This window comes from Panthera uncia, chromosome D1 (assembly GCF_023721935.1).
Source record: "Panthera uncia isolate 11264 chromosome D1, Puncia_PCG_1.0, whole genome shotgun sequence".
NCBI classification, from domain to species: domain Eukaryota; kingdom Metazoa; phylum Chordata; class Mammalia; order Carnivora; family Felidae; genus Panthera; species Panthera uncia.
The window spans coordinates 104,620,978-104,638,171 of NC_064808.1; the positions used below are offsets into that span (position 1 = coordinate 104,620,978).

Here is a 17,194-nt window from a genome sequence, read left to right on the forward strand (position 1 = left end):
TTTTCTAATTATTTCATTTATAATTCCAGGAAAGCAGGTAAATAATTTGGTGGATTCATCTAGTCATTTAGTTGGATGTCATGCACAAAGGTGAGCATCCATGTAGTTTCCATTCTAGATTTTTTGAATGCTCAGATAAAAAACATAAAAGATGTCTTTGTGTTGCTAAAAACAGTTAATTAATTGATTTGCGGAACTGAAGTGTCTGACAAGGATTTCTTTATGTTGCTAAATTTTATTTATTTATTTATTTTACAGAACTGAAGTGTCTGACAAGAATATGGCCACCGATCTCGGGAAAAAATTGGAAGAAATCACGGTTCCCTTCTCATTAGAGAGTGTAGTTCCAGCTAGCAAACCATTTGAAAGCCACAGACGTGTGCTCTGTTTTGATAGCACTGCTTCTGTGGCTAATACACAGGGCACAAACCATAAGGCGGTGTCCCAAAACAAGGAAAGGAATGACATTTCATTTCCTAATCTCGAGTCACCCACTGTGTCCTCCACCTCCAAGGCCCCTTCTAATAATGCTCTCAAAAGAGACCGAGAGAAACCTCCTTTGCCTAAGATTTTATCTAAATCAGAAACTCCCAATAGCCGACATAGCACCACAAAAGAAACTCAGTCAGAAAAGAAAGTCCCACCGACAGAAATTGTACTTGAATCTTTCCATAAAACGACAGCTAATAAGGAGAATGAATTATGCAGCGATGTCGAAAGGCAGAAAAATCCCGAAACTTCAAAACTGTCAAATGGGCAGCAAAATGGGGGTATACGGAATGAGAAAACCGTAACTTCACTGCACGAACTGACCAAAAAACAAGGCACGTCCTCAAGTAGTAAAAATGTCATTTCGGTAGGTGCAGCTGGGAAGGATCCAAAGCAAGAACAAACTAAATGTGCCGCTTCTTTGGTTAACCCGCTAACCAAACCTGGCTCAGAAATGCTGCAGGATGGTCAGTGGCACAGCCCAGTAAGTAGGCTCCCCGATAGCTCTGACTCCCCTGTACCCCGGACAGCGGGCTTGGGGGCAGGGGACAAACATAAAGAAGAACCTAGAGATGGGATCAAGGTCCCCTCCAGTAGGCGTTTTGGTGAAGACAGTAGCACAGCCAAAGTCATGGTCCCTCCTGTCACCCCAGACCTGCCTGCCTGCAGCCCTGCCAGCGAGACGGGGAGTGAGAACAGTGTGAACATGGCTGCCCACACGCTGATGATTCTGTCCCGGGCTGCCATCTCCAGGACCACCTCGACAACTCCCCTGAAAGACAACACACAACAACAATTCAGAGCATCTTCGAGAAGCGCCACCAAAAAGCGGAAGATTGAGGAATTAGATGAACGCGAACGAACCTCCCGTACTTCCAATAAAAGTCTTGCAAATTCGTCACTACCGATGAAAAAGAAGAAAATTAAGGCAAGTTTGAAAGTCTTAATTTCAAAACCACACCTTTGCCCTTCGTTCAGTGCTCACAGTAGAGATCTCCGCGTTTTTGCCAGAGCTCCCTAACCGCACGTTCTGGTCGAGACAGCTCTGGGTTTTGGTTGACAGAATGTGTTTATGGCGGTGTGTCTCAGCCAGTGTGGTGCTCAGTGTGTGTCTAGGTGGAATGGAGCGTTTGCAGAACCGTTGCTAAGGCGTTTATCTCTAAACGTCTTCCTTGGGGAAAGGAGGTTTTTGTTTCTGTCACGGTAGGACCCAGGTGTTTGGGAGAATGCCGTAAGGCATGAAAGATTGGGAAGCCACTGTCACGTGTGGAATTACCAAGTAGAAAGCAACTCTGCGGCTCTTCTTGTTTTTTTTCCGCACGTCCTGCCATCTCTTCCATTGGCTCTAACAGATGCTAATGTGTTGGAGCAGAGGAAAAATTACATTTACCTGGTTTTTCTTTGACCATAGTTCTCTGTGGGAAGGTAACACAGGGAGAGCATTGATAACTGCAACCCATTTTTCCTAAACCTCTTTAGCCATTTAGTGAGTGAACTGAATAGAAAGAAAGGTGTTCAGGATGTCTTAGGGGAAGTATGGTGCCGGGGGAAGACCGTGTTGGCCTCGATGCCGTGCCAGCCTGGGTCGGAATCTCACATCTTCTGTTCACTGGGCCTGTGGCTGTGGTGAAGCCCGTGGCGCCCGAGTCTCAAGTCTCGGCTGCATCACTTGATACGAGGTTACCACACGTCTTCCCCGAGTGTAGTGTTGATAAGATACGGGGGTGCATTAAGTGTTGGGAACTTGAACGGTACCTGTGACTGACAGTCAGTAAAGCTTTCTAAGGTTTATGTTTTGGTAATAATGACCGCCTTTATAGAAAGCGTGTTCTAGCTTACTCAACATTCATCAGCTCTGGATTTGTATAATGTCTTTTGCCCTAAACTAATGTTAAAGTACCACTGAGGTATAATTTAATAACTTTGGATTTAGAAAATGTGTTTCTGCTTCTCTGTGTAACTAAAGTTCCAGTGAACTAAAAGTTTTGGCAGAATTGTAGTATAGGAAGAACCTGATATAAGGTTGCAAATGAAAGTTTTTTGCCCTTGTTTGAGTTCAATATGTTAACTTAGGTTTATTTTTTCTTTTTTTTCTTTTCTTTCTTTCTTTTTTCTTTTTTTCTTTTCTTTTCTTTTTTTTTTTTTTTTTTTAACAGAAAAAGAAGCTACCCAGTTCATTTCCAGCTGGAATGGATGTGGACAAATTTTTGTTATCATTGCATTATGATGAGTAAACACTCTGAACCTAAAAGAACAGTAGCTGTTTAAAACTCGTATCCCTTAAACTCTGAGTGTAGGGAATGAGATACTGACAGAACCTGACCTGCACTTTCCTTGTACTGAAATTTCACTTTATACCTGAATCATGCTGTTTCTGAAGCAGCTTCCTACTTTGTACATAGATTTACCTGGTATATTTTTTATTTTGGAAAAAACATTTGCAGAAATGTAAGTAAATCCAATCTGCAAAACTGTATAGCTGTGACAATTACGTACTGTAAATATTGTATGAATCTGGTTGAAATAGAGGTTAAATCAGCCTAGCGTTCTTACATTGTGTTTTTTGACTTCTTGTGATCCCTAACTCTGAGGTTGATGCATCTGGACTAGTTTCTCACTTTTGGGGGGAAAATGATGCTTTTCCTTACAGTTGCCTTTGGTGACTGTCCTACAAGATGTTTGAAGACAGCCACAAAGTAGTACAGAAGTGATGACAACCTCATCTGGTGGTAGAGAGACCAGAAATTAACAATTTAGGATTTTTTCTAGAGTGAATACTTTATTACCCCTTCTTGTTACAGCAAAGGTTGTATTCCTGAAGTTTTACACTTTCACTGTTTCTTCTGATGGTTCTGGTCTCTTTGTTTAAAGAGAATTTTGTAAACCATTTTTGAGTGTTCTGATCTTTTGTTTATAACTTTTGAGATCTTTTACAGAACTTTAAATGTTTAGACTGTTGAGCCATACAAAGTCTATTCATGTGGTAGTTGAGACTTCTTGGTATGTATATCCTTTTCCCCCACATACTGGGGATTTGAAGAATTGCACTAATCCATAGCACTTCTTACGTAGTAGTGACCAGTGCACATTTGATTTAAGTCTTGTGTTCTGGGTTAAAGCTTGTGTGGAGGGCCATCGTCTGGGAAGCTGTGTCCATCATAAGATGTAAAAAAGAAAAATCATAGTTTTATATTTTAATGTAGTTTCTCCTAAAATGGGCTGTTACATAACTGTGTCTATACTTAGATATAGTGCCCCCTAAGGTGTTACGAAGAGTTACTGTCACAGAGTCCTTAAGGAGAATGAAAGAGGTGCCTTCTCTGTTTCAGACTCACATGCATCAGTTAAGTTGAAAAATTCGTTTAAATCTTTATGAGAACAGAAATTATCTTTAATATGTGACCAGTTGTGCCTAGATTAAAGTATATTCTCTTAAGTGCTTTCTGTTTGGTTAAATATCAGTATTTCAGGATTTTTTTCTACAGGTGTGTATGTTGTTAAAGAGTCCTTTTCCTCGGCCTTATTTTTTTATACTGGGCCTTCAAGAAACTAAATGCATCCTACTTCTCTCTCTCAGTGTGGAAATCATGTCATAATTGCTGAATCTTACTGCAGAAATTTGTCTTGTGAGTTATGATATGGCAGTGGTCTATTCATAAGGAACTACATATCATACACGTAATGTTTATTTAACTCAGTGTGATACTGTACTACAGTTAGGTTTGAATAAATATTTTCGGTAACTTCAAAAGTTTGAACTACTTTATATTGGCAGTCATTCTCATTTAGATACTTTGATTAAATTCCTTTGCAAGCCACTTTTTCACAAGTTCACATGATGTTGGAAAATACAGATTTTCTTCTCATTCAATTAATATGTATTAGTATTTGCTAAGTACTAAGAATTCACATACAAATAAAGTTTGCTTTATTCAAGATTGTTAGGTCACCAGCCAGGAGCCATTAGATATAGTCCAAAAACAACCTGTACTTGGAACTTGCATTCACGTTCAAGAGTAAAACCATAACCTCCATTTTACCTTAAAAGTCCAAAGTCCTGAACTTAGTTGTAGCGTATACTCGGTAATCTATTTTAACAGTCAGGTGCCCGGGGACTACGTTTTTGGATCAGAGTATATATACTATAAACAACTTATGCCTACTTTTGTAAGTACACGTAAGGATCTACTCTTTATTGTGGACATTACTTACTGATTAATGTAGTCGTGTATTAAATCTGGGAATTCTTGTAATTAAAGTGTTTGACTATTTTAGCCCGGATATTATTAGAACCTTTTAGTATGTTGAAGTTGTACATGGGAAGAGCATCCATCAGCATTCGGCCAAACGCTAGATGTCATGACTCTTAGGGGAGGATAAGATTTTATTTCTGATAAGGAGTAAATTCAAATGCAATATTATTATATATTTTACATTCATTATTTCTCAAGCCACCATCTTTCAGCCATAGCCTCAGCTTCTTGAAATTCCGCATGAAGTTTTCACTTTATTATTAGCCTTTTTGTTTTCTTTCCTTTTTTTTAGGTAGGCTCCGTGCCCAACGTGGGGCTTAAACTCACAACCCCCTGATTCAGAGTCACATGCTCTGCCGACTGGGCCAGCGAGGCGCCCCCAAGGCTTTTTCTCCTCATAGACTTGTTTCTTTTTATAAACACTAGTTAACATTTGGCATGCTTTTTTCCTAAATTATTTTCTCTGTATAGCTGAACTTAAACTGTAAATATAACATCCTAATGCTGTTTTTCACTTCACATAATACCAAGCATTTTCCAGTTTTTACCAACAGAAAAAAGAAAAACATTTATATGACAGCCATCAAGAGTCATGATTTTAATTTATGAATGATTTAAAAGCTTAGAAAGTTTAAAAAAAAATAGCACGGACAGATTTGTAACCAGTTATTATTTGTTTGTGTTATCAGTTGCTTCCTTAGGAGACATTTTATTTATTTTTTTTAAATTTTTTTTAATGTTTATTTATTTTTGAGAGAGACGGAGACAGAATGCGAGTGTATTAGAAGCAGAGAGAGAGGGATCCAAAGCAGAATCCGAAGCAGGCTCCAGGCTCTGAGCTGCCAGCCCAGAGCCCCACATGGGGCTTGAACTCACAAGCTGTGAGATCATGACCTGAGCCGAAGTCAGACGCTCAACTGAATGAGCCACCCAGGCGCCCCTAGGAGACATTTTAGGAGAGCAGAATTACCAAATTAAAAACTGAGTGCACATTTTTTTTAAGGATCTCAAAATATTTTCCCAAATTCTTGCAGAAAATTTTTTCAGTTTGTCATTTCTTCCACAGCATCGGTTTCTCCCTTACCAGAGATACAGTGAAGAATGTCATCACTGGTTTCTAGGCTTTTATTTCTTGATTTATTAAAATTAGGTATTAGCTCCTAACCCATATAAAAATTTTTTTAGTATCTGGTCTGAGGTAAGGATCAAAGTCTAATTTTTCCCTAAATATTTAACCATTTGATTCTATAATTGATTAAAATAAGGTTTCTCTCTTCACATGCATCTGCTTACGATGTCTCCCTTATTCTGTCCTGATCCACAATCTCTGACTCACAGTTTTAAAATCCAAAAGGTTCTGACACCAATTTTTTCCCCTAAGTTTAGCATCAAAATCATTTTATGGCAAAACCTGACCTGATTTGACATGAGGCTACATGAATCTTTATCTCATTTGGTATGGATATTCACGTTTTACTAGAAAAGTAGTAATGTGCTTAGTGTGCTGTTTGAGATTCAACTGGGTATGATACACACATCATGTTACTTTTTAAAAATCCTGAATATTATGAATCATGAAACCCAGCTAACCTTAAAGGTATAAGACCAAAGACGCTGAACCTACATTAAATTTATACATACAGGGGCACCTGGTGGATCAGTCAGTTGAGCATCCGACTTCGGCTCTGGTCACGATCTCACGGTTTGTGGGTTCAAGTCCTGCTGTGGGCTCTGTGCTGACAGTTCGCAGCCTTCTTCAGATTCTGTGTCTCCCTCTCTCTCTGCCTGTCCCCACCACTCGTGTCTCTTGTCTCGGTCTCAAAAATAATAAACATTAATAAAAATTATACATAGGGGCACCTGAGTGGCTCAGTCGGTTCAGCGGCCAACTTGAACTCAGGTCACGATCTCACAGTTTGTGAGTTCGAGCCCCGCCTCAGGCTCTGTGCTGACAGCTCAGAGCCTGGAGCCTGCTTCAGATTCTGTGTCTCCCTCTCTCTGTGACCCTCCCCCGCTCACACTCTGTCTCTCTCTCTCTGAAAAATAAATAAACATGAAAAAAAATTTATACGTATGTATACTATATACTGTGGTGTATAGATTTTGTGCCATTGATTAAATGATTATAGCTTTGTGTCCATTATAACTACTATTCTTTTCAAGTACTCACTCCTGCCATGTGTCCTGGTTAACTGTTTAGAATCACTAGTTTTCTTTAGAATTAAAATTCTTTTGTGGGGGGCGCCTGGGTGGCTCAGTCAGTTAAGTATCCAACTCAGTTTCAGCTCAGGTCATGATATCATGGTTTGTGGGTTCAGGTCCCTTATCAGGCTCTGGGCTGACAATGTGGAGCCTGCTTGGGATTCTCTCTTTCCCTCTATCTCTGCCCCTCCCCTGTTAGTGTTCTCTCTCTCTCAAAACTAAAAACATTTTTTTAAATGTTTTAATTCTTTTGGAATATTCATTTGAAGTACATTAACCCTGATAATGAAAGAGGCAAATGGTAAGGGCAATACGGTATATGTCTATAGCTTTGTAGTTGCCGCTAGCCTCATAAATTTCTTGCTAAACAGAGTATTTTGTTGTTGTTGCTATTTTTAGAGAACTCTCGTTCTAACTGGTTATTGTTTTTTAGTTAGTGTAAAATCTGTATGGAAGCATAAAATAACAGAGTGTGCCAGCTGTTAAGTTCACATACTAAAGTGGGTTTCCTAAAAGTACACACATCCACTTAATCATCCAGATGAAGACCAGAACATTACCAATACCCTAGAGGCCCTTCATACTTCCTCTAGTGACTGCTCACCCCAAGGGTAATAATTGTCTTGGTTTATATATACACCATAATTTGAGCTTTTTTTTTTTTTTTTAACTCTGTGTGAATGTATTCGTGCAATATTACAGTCTTTTATAAAAAGTTCTTTTGCTCAATATTGCAAGATCCACTCGTATGTAGTTCAGATGTCATCTTCAATGCTATGTATTTTAAGTTAATCCATTTTAGAGTTGAACATTTCAGTTTGGAGCTATTATGAATAGAATTGAATATATTTGTACATTTTTGGGGTGAATGTATTACACTTCTCAGTTGGTTATATACTCAGGAGTAGGGTTGCTGGCTTAGCGGGTTACACATATACAGCCTTATTCACATTTTTCAGTTTCCCAGAGTGGTTTTGCTAAATTGTGCCACTATCAACATTGTAAAAAGAGTTCCATTTGTTTTACATCATTGTCAGTAATCGGTATTTTCATTTTAGCCATTTTGATGGTGTATATTGACATCATAATGCAGTTTTATTTTGGTTCTTCCTGACAGTTGAACACCATTTCAAACGCTTATTGGCCATTTGGATAGTTTATTTCCTTTCGTGAAGTATCTGTTCATGTCTTTTTTTTTTTTTTTTTTTTTTTTTTTTTTTGAGACAGAGTGAGCAGGGGAGGGGCAGAGAGGGAGAGAGAATCCCAGGCAGGTTCCGTGCTGTCAGTGCAGAGCCCCTGCACTGCACTAACTGGCCAAGCCACCCAGGCGCCCCTCTGTTTGTGTCTTTTGACCACTTTTGTATTGAGTTGTCTGCCTTTTTCTTACTGATGCGTACATTTCTGTGTTCTAGATACAAGTCCATGGATGTCCAATGTCTGAATATTTTACCATGTTTTTCTTCTAGCAGTTTTATTGGTCAGCCTTTTGTGTTTTCATTAAGCATCCATCTGGAAATGATTTTCCATATGGATATCCAGTTAACCCAACACCAGTACTGAGAAAGACTGTCCTTTCCCAAATATGTCATACTGTTCCCATTGTCAGGAGCTGATAAACTGTGTATGTGTGAGTTTGCCTCTGGACCTCTTTTTTCTTAACTGAAATATCATTAACCTACAGTGTTATCTTTCAGGTATATAACATTGATGCAAACAACTTTACACATGACTTGGTCTTCACTACAGTAAGTGCAGTCACCATCTGTCGAACATTATCACAACGTCATTGACTGTATTCCCAATGCTGTACTTTTCATCTCCATGACTTAATTTATAACTGGAAGTTTGTACCATTGGTCTACATTTTAAAGATGTGCCAGTAACACACCAGCTTGATTACTGTAGGAAATCTTTGTGTTTTAGATTTTATATTTGAGCCCCTTAACAAAGTGAGCTCTATGAGAGCCATGGCTTTCCTGATGCTTACTTTTTACTTAACAAGGATGTATCATCCCTAAATAATTATTAACTAATTTCATTTCTTCTTACCACACTGATTAGCCCTTCAAGTACAACTAGTAATGATCAAAGTAGACTTCCATGTCTTATTCCTCATTTTAAAGAGAATGTTCAATACAGTGTTGGATTTTGTTTGCAGTGTTTTAAGAATTTACATCAGGAGTATTTGTTCAGCTTAATTAGGTGCTGTTCTAACATCAATTAAAATATTTTTGTTAAATTCATGAATTTGTTTTTATATTCTAATATTGTATACTTTGCAATCTTAGTGATTCTTTAAATATAACTTGATTTGTCAGCATTTTAATGTTTATACAAGCTTATGCCAGTTTTTCAATGAATTTGAAACTTTCTGTGTCTTTCCACTTATCTGAATATTGGAATAATAAATAGTACTTGTTTTAGGATTAATGTGATGTTTAAGACAATTTATGTAGAGCATTTAGGTCAATGGAACATAATAAGCACCTTCACAACTAGCTACCAATGCTGTTTTTTATTCCTGTACTCTGCAACAGATTATTGAGAACGGGAAATAATTATTCTTTGAAACTGAATCACCTAAGCCTGCAGGCTTTTGCAGAAGCAATTCATTTTATTTCCCCAAGACTTCTTCTAGGCTGATGGGTATAACCAGGCTTGGAGCTTTAGTCTGAATTAAATACCATGTTTTTCCTCTAAATCTTACCCCATTCTTTTTAGAGATTAATTTTTTGACAAAATCACCTCTTAAATTTAAAAATTGTATACTGTTCTGATTGGCTAATTTGTAGTTTATTCTTAAATGTTTGCTATTTTCTTCAGAGTTCTTCTGCATGTTTTACTTCTTAAATTGAATCAAGAGTTATCTCGCTTTTTTTTCCTTTTAAAACTATGCAAGCATTTAAGGCTATGAATTTAGTTCTGATTTCAACTTAATACATCAAGATTTGGAAGATAGGGTAAGTACTTTCCTATTCTTGTTATTTTTTATATGTTAACTTAATTACTTAGAATAAGCATGCTTTATTTGCCTAAAAATTTGTTTTTATTATTCTGGTAAGAAGATAAGTTGATATTTCTGTAAATCTTGCATGGATGCCAAAAAACAAATATTCTCGTTATAAATATGCTTAGGTTTGATCTTTAATTTTGTACTATCAAATTCTATCTACCTTTGTTTTTGACTCTTTTGTCCTAAACCTTTACTTTCCCATAGAATGATCTTGGCCATGGTTTTCTTTTTATTTAACTCTTTTTTTTTTTTTTTTTTAATGTTTGTTTCTGAGGGGGCCAGACAGAGAGGAAGACAGAGAATCCCAAGCAGACTCCATGCTGTCAGTGTAGAGATGCCCAACGTGAAGTTTGAACTCATGAACCATGAGATCATGCCCTAAGCCAAAATCAAGTCGGACTCTCAACCACCTGAGCCACCCAGACGCCCCTTGGCCACAGTTTTCGCTTCATTTGTTTTCCTATATTGCTTAGGGCAGTCTGTCACTGTCATAACTATCACTGTCATTTTTTTTTTCAGCTTTATTGAGTTAAAATTGATGATTAAAATTGTTAAAATATTTAAAGTGTACATCATGAGTGGATCTACAGTACATTTTGGAAGGATTCCTCCCATCAAACACATCCATCACCTCCCATGTTTATCTTTTTGGGTGTGTGTGACCTTTGAGCTCTTAGAAAATTTCAACTATACAGTATTACCCACTGTTGTCATATATTAGATCCCGAAAGCATATTCACATTAGACTGAAATGTTGTACGTACCCATTTACAAAATCCTGGTTCCACCCACCACTCCTCCCTACCCCAACCCCTAGCAACACCTCTCCTTCTCTGTTTCTAGGAGTTCGACTTTTTTAATTCCATATATAAGTGATAGCATGCAATATTTGTCTTTCTCTGGCTTATTTCACTAAGTATAATGCCCTCAAGATCCATCCATGTTGTTGCATATGCAGAATTTCTCTTTGTCGTGGCTGAATATTCCATTGCATATATTTACCACCTCTGTTTTTATATGTTCATTTGTTGACTATCACTTAGATGTTTCCGTATCTTAGCTACTGTGGATCATGCCTTTTCAACGTCCTGTTTTCATTTCCTTGGAATATTTTTTTTTTCCTATTTTTTCTGATTTTTTGTCTTTAATTTTTGAGAAAACTCCACACTGTTTCCATAATGACTGCACCAGTTTACATTCTCATTAACAGTGCACAGGGGTTCTGTTCTCCACATCCTTACCAGTGCTTCTGTCTTTTCAGTGGTAGCCATTCTACTAGGTGTGACATGATACGTTAATGTAGTTTTGATTTTCATTTCCCAGGTGACTACTGATAGCACCTTTTCATGTATCCCCTGCTCATTTATACGTCTTCCTTGGAAAAAGCTCTCTTCAGATCCTCTGCCCATTTTTTGGTTGGCTTGGTTTTTTGCTATTCACTTATGGGAGTTCCTTTTGAACATTAACTCCTTATCAGGTACATGGTTTCTAAATATTCTGTCCCATTCCATATGTTGTCTTTTCTTTTTGCTGGTTTCCTTGGCTGTGCCTAAGCTTTTTAGTCTGATGTAGGCCCATTTGTTTCCTTTTTTTTTTTTTTTTTTGCTTTTGCTGCCTCTGCTTTTGGTTTCAAATTCAAAATACCATTGCCAAGGTCACTTTCAATGAGGTTGGTGGGGGATGGGCTAAATGGGTGATGGGTATTAAGGAGGGCACTTGTGGGGCGCCTGGGTGGCTCAGTCGGTTGAGCGCTGACTTCAGCTCAGGTCACGATCTCACGGTCCGTGAGTTCGAGCCCCGCATCGGGCCCCTGTGCTGACAGCTCAGAGCCCAGAGCCTGTTTCAGATCTGTGTCTCCCTCTCTCTGACCCTCCCCCATTCATGCTCTCTGTCTCAAAAATAAATAAACGTTAAAAAAAAAAAAAAAAAAAGGAGGGCACTTGTGATGAGCACTGGGTGTTCTATGTAAGTGATGAATCACTAACTTCTCCTGAAACCAATACTACACTGTATGTTAACTAAACTTGAATTTAAGTAAAATCTTGGGAGGAAAGATGGTCACTTTCTGTGTATTCTTCTAGAAGTTTTACAGTTTCGGATCTTAGATTTCAGCTTTTAATTTACATTTTGGGGTAATTTTTGTGTATGTTGGAAAGGGTCTAGTTTCACTCTTGCATGTGGCTACCCAGTTTTTCCAACACCATTAATTGAAGAGACCGTCCTTTCCCCATTTTATATTCTTGTCTCTTTGTCATAAGTTAATTGATCACATGTTGCATGTTTTACTTCTAACTCCTCTATTCCATTGATCTTTGTGTCTGCTTTATGCCAGTACCATACTGTTTTGATTACTGTAACTTTGTTTGAACTCAAGAAGTGTGATACCTCTGTCTATATTCTCTCTCAAGATTGCTTTGGCTATTCAGGCTCTTCTTGTAGTTCCATACAAATTTTCAGATTCTTTGTTGAAGTCCATCAACATGGAATATCTTCCCATTTGTTTCTTCTTTAGTTTCTTTCGTAAATGTCTTAATAGTATCAGTGTACAGATCTTTCCCCTCCCTGGTTAAAGGTATTACTAGATACTTTATTCTTTTTGATAAAATTGTAAATGGGATTGTTTGTTTAATGTCCCTGTTAGTAGACTTAGTGTATAAAAATGTAGTGGACTTTTGTATATTGGTCTTATGTCCTACAACTGTACCAAATCCGTCTATTAGTTTTAACAGTTACTTTGATAGTCTTTAGTGTGTTCTGTATGTCATATTATCTACAAATAGGGACAGTTTTAGTTCCCTTCTGACTTTCATGCTTTTTATTTCTTTTCTTTGCATAATTCTCTGGCTAGGACTTCCAATCTATTGAATAAAATTGATGAAAGTGGGTATCCTTGTTCATGTTTTGGAGATGAGACCTTGAGCTTTTCAACCATTATTGAAAGTATATTAGCTGTGGGCTTATCATAGATGATCTTTATTAAGTTGAGGCATATTCTTCTTATATCCAGTATGTTGGGAGTTATCAGATTTTTTTGTTTTGTCAAATGCTTTTTCTTCATCTGTAAAGATGATCACATCATTTTTACACTTTATTTCGTTAATGATGTATCATGAATTTGCAGATACTAAACCATCATCCACTTGCATCCCTGGAATAAATCTCATTTGATTGTGATATGTGATCTGCTTAATATGCTGTAGAATTTGATTGGCTAATATGCTGTTCAGGCTCTTGGCACCTGTGTTCATGAAGGGTTAGTCTGTAATTTCCTTTCTTGTAGTGTCCTTGTGTGGTTTTGGTTATCAGGGTAGTGCTGTCCTCATAAAATGATTTCTTCTATTTAAATGCTTGATAGAATTAAGCAGTGGAACTGTCTGGTCCTGGACTTCCATGTGAGGTTTTTGATTACTGAATCCGTGTCCTTACTGTTAATTGATCTGTTCAGATACTGTTTCTTCATGATTCATTCTTAGTAGGTTGTGTGTTTCTAGCAATTTATCTGCTTCTGAGTCTTCCAATGTGTTGGGAATTATTCATTGTAGCCTCTTATTATCCTTTGTATTTGTGTGGTATTTGTGTGATGTCTCCTTCATTTAGACTTTTATATATTTGAGTTCTCTTATTTTCATTCCATTTTTAGTATATTTGCTGCCAAAGCAAGTTCTCTTATTAAGTCTAGCTAATAGTTTTTGTTTCTGCTTTAAAAACAACAAAAAACAGCTCTTAGCTCTATTGGTCTTTTCTGTTGTCATTTTTGTATCTATTTCATATATTTCCACTCTGGTATTTGTTATTTCCTTCCTTCTACTAACTTAAAGGTGCTTTGTTTTCTTCTCCTTGAGGTGTAGTGTGTTTGAGATCTTTCTTGATTCCTAATGTGAGCATTTGTCACTGTGAACCTCCCTATTAGAGCTGTTTTTGCTACATCCCATAAGTTCTGGTATGTTGTATTTCCATTTTCACTTGTGTCAGTCAACATTTTCTTCTAATTTTACATTTGAGTAATCTGCACCAAACATGAAACTCAGACTTCTAACCCCACCATCAAGAGTTACATGCTCTGGCGACTGACCCAGCCCAGTGCCCCTGTGTCAATATTTTTTTAAATTTCTCTTTTGATTTCTTTGATCCATTGATTCCGTTTAATGGTTTTTAATTTCCACATATTTGCGAATTTTTCACTTTTTCTTCTTGTAATTTCTAGTCTTATACCAATGTTAGAAAAAATGCTGGATAGTATTTCGATCACCTTAAACTTACCACGATTTCTTTTCTGGCCTGGCCCATGATCTATCCCAGACAGTGTTCCATGTGCACTTGAGAAGAATGTGGATTCTGCTGTTAGATGGAATGTTTTGTAAATATCTAAGTCCATCTGGTCTAACATGTTAAGTGCAGTATTTCCTTTTTGATTTTATGTCTGGACAATCTTTCCATTATTGAAAGAGGTTCCTGAAGTCCCTTCCTAATTATATCATGCCCCTGTGTCAGGTGCATCAATACTTGAAACTGTTTAGCCTCCTGTTGGCTTGACCCCTGCCTCCTCTATGTCTTAGTCTAATTTGTCCAATGTGAGTATAGCTTCCGTGCTTTCTTTGGCCTCCGTACATGGAATATCATCTTCAACACTTCATTTGCAGTCTATGCCCTTGAAGCTGAAGTATGTTATTTGCAGGCAGCATATAGTCCAGTCTTTGTTTCTCCATTCAGCTACTCTGTATCTTTTGATTGGAGAATTCAGTTCCTTTGTATTTAAAGGTATTATTTACAGGTATGGATTTACTATGGCCATTTTGTTAACTGTTCTCTGGCTGTTGTGTAATCCCTTTGTTTCCTTTTTCACCTCTCTCTCCCTTTGTGATTTGGTAAATTTTTTACTCTATCTTTTTGTGTATCTGCTATAGGTGTTTGTTTTGCAGTTACCATGAGGCTTACATAAGGCAGTTAAGTATCCTTTTTTTAATTTTTAGAAATCCCCATCAGGGGAGAGAGGCAGAGGGGGAAAAGAGAATTTTTTGTTTATTTTTGAGGGAGAGAGCACGTGTGTGCACAGGTGGGGGAGGGGCAGAGGAGGAGGGTGGGACACAGGATCCAAAGCAGGCTCTGCCCTGACAGCACAGCCCTATATGGGACTCGAACTCATAAACCTCAAGATTATGACCTGAGCTGAAGTCGGATGCTTAACCAACTGAGCCATCAGGTTCCCCAGAGAGAGAGAAGGCTCCACCCAAATCAGGACTTGATCCCTCAACCCTGGGTTCATGACTTGAGCCAAAATCAAGTGTTGGTGTTCAACCCACTAAGTCACCCAGGTGCCACCAGGACATTTGTAATAGTTCATTTTAAGCTATAACAACTAACTTCAAATGCATACAAAAACCACACTTGTACATTCCCCTACCACACTGGTTTTGATGTCGCTATTTTTACCTTATGCAACCATTAAAAATATTTGTAGTTATACTTATTTTAATACTTTTGCCTTTTAACCTTCTTACTACAGTTACAAGTGACGTACCCACCACCATTACAACATTAGAGTATTCTGAATTTCACTCTATTTGTCTTTACCAGGGATACTTAAACCTTCAAATGTCTCCTTGTTACTAATTAGCTTACTTTTGTTTCAGATTGAAGATGTCCCTTTAGCATTTCTTGTAACAGTGGCCTAGTGGTGTTGATCTCTCAGCTCTTGTCTGAAAAACTCTCATTCAAATGTCAAAGACAACTCTGCTGGGTAAAGTACTGGTTGGCATTGTTTTTCTTTCAGCACTTTGGACAGATCCTGCCAGTCTCTTCTGGCTGCAATTTGCTGAAAACTGCACTGATAGTCTTACGGAGTTTCCCTTGTAGGTAACAAATCATTTTTCTCTGCTGCATCGAAGATTTTCTCCTTGGCTATAACTTTTCACAATTATGGTACGTCTTGATGTGGAGCTCTGTGGATTCATCTTATTTGGAACTCTGGGGGCTCCCTGGATGTGGATTTCTGGTCACTTCCCCAGATGAGGGACTTCAACCATTATTTCCTCGAATAAGCTCCTGGCCCCTATCTTCTGGGACTCTGGTAATGCATGTATTTGTCCCCTGGATATTTTCACATAAGTCCTTTAAGTCACCTTCATTCTGTTTACTCTCCTGATTAGAGGAGTTTCATTGTCCTGATTTTGGTGATCCTTTCTTCCACAGGGTCAAGTCTGCTGCTGAACTGAAGTTTTCAGTTCAGTTATTGTATTCAGCTCTGATTTCTCTTTGATACTTTCTTATACTTTCTCTTTTTTGCAATACTGCCCTTGTTTATATATTGTTCTCCTAACCGCAGTTAGGATCTTTATGACTATTATTTTGAACTCTATCAGGTAAATCACTGGTCTCTGTTTCATGAAGGCTAGTTCAGTTTTATCTTGTTCTTTCCATTTTCCTGGACTCTCTTCTTTGGTTTCCACACATTACATACAACAACCCCTCCAAGTCTTGATGGTGACCTTGTGTAGGAGATGAACCAGATCAGTTAGCCTGGCCAGAGTTCTTTGTTCTCTTACTCTGTGACTGTCCTGCTGCCGTTCTCAGTGGCTCGCAGTACCTGAGGGCACGCCCATACCTGAATGACCTGAAGGGAGGATCACAGGCATGAGTGAAAGCTGCACTGTCAGGCAGCAGCTAGGAAGGCAGGTGGTTAGGGCCCTTTAAGAGAGAAACCAAACAACAGCCTTCTCTGCCCCTCTCCCTGTGCACTGGAGTCTGTGGGGATGCTCCTGCACCCATTAATAATGGGTTATTTGCTGCCATTCTCTAGTACCCAGGAGTGCAGGCCCTGTTGCCCCCCAAAGCCAAGTGATGCAAGTACCCAACCTTTGAGTGGCAGCTGCAAAATGTGGGACACCAAACGTACACACTACTTCTAGGAAGATGCCGGCAATGTGCAGTGGGTTCAAGCGAGAAATCAGAGATAGGGTCTGCTGGCCTCTCTGGTCTGTCTTCAGGTTCTCTAGAACTTTGTTTTGAATAGTCCTTTCTTTATATAGAAAGTCCTATTTTAACACTTTCTGCCTTCTCATAATTTGTGATACATGCCAACCCTCTAATTTTTTCAGCTTTTATATTCTATGGTGATTCATTTTATAGAACTCATGTTTATACTCTAACGGCATTTGCCTTTATTTAGCATATATATATATATATATACATATGTATATATACGTATATATATATGTGTATATATATATACACACGTATA

General features: G+C 38.1%; 1 protein-coding gene across 3 annotated transcripts in view; it reads left to right on the forward strand.

Moving 5' to 3' along the window:
* LOC125910205 (protein NPAT) overlaps window positions 1–8,082 on the forward strand; it is a 57,035-nt gene extending 48,953 nt beyond the window's left edge. For all 3 annotated transcript variants that reach the window (XM_049613957.1, XM_049613954.1, XM_049613965.1), the window contains 3 exons: window positions 30–90; window positions 259–1,417; window positions 2,646–8,082. In XM_049613957.1, coding sequence (XP_049469914.1) covers window positions 30–90; window positions 259–1,417; window positions 2,646–2,723 — 1,298 coding nt within the window. In that variant the 3' untranslated portion in view covers window positions 2,724–8,082. The remainder of the gene's footprint in view (window positions 1–29; window positions 91–258; window positions 1,418–2,645) is intronic.
* The last annotated feature ends 9,112 nt before the right edge of the window (window positions 8,083–17,194 follow it).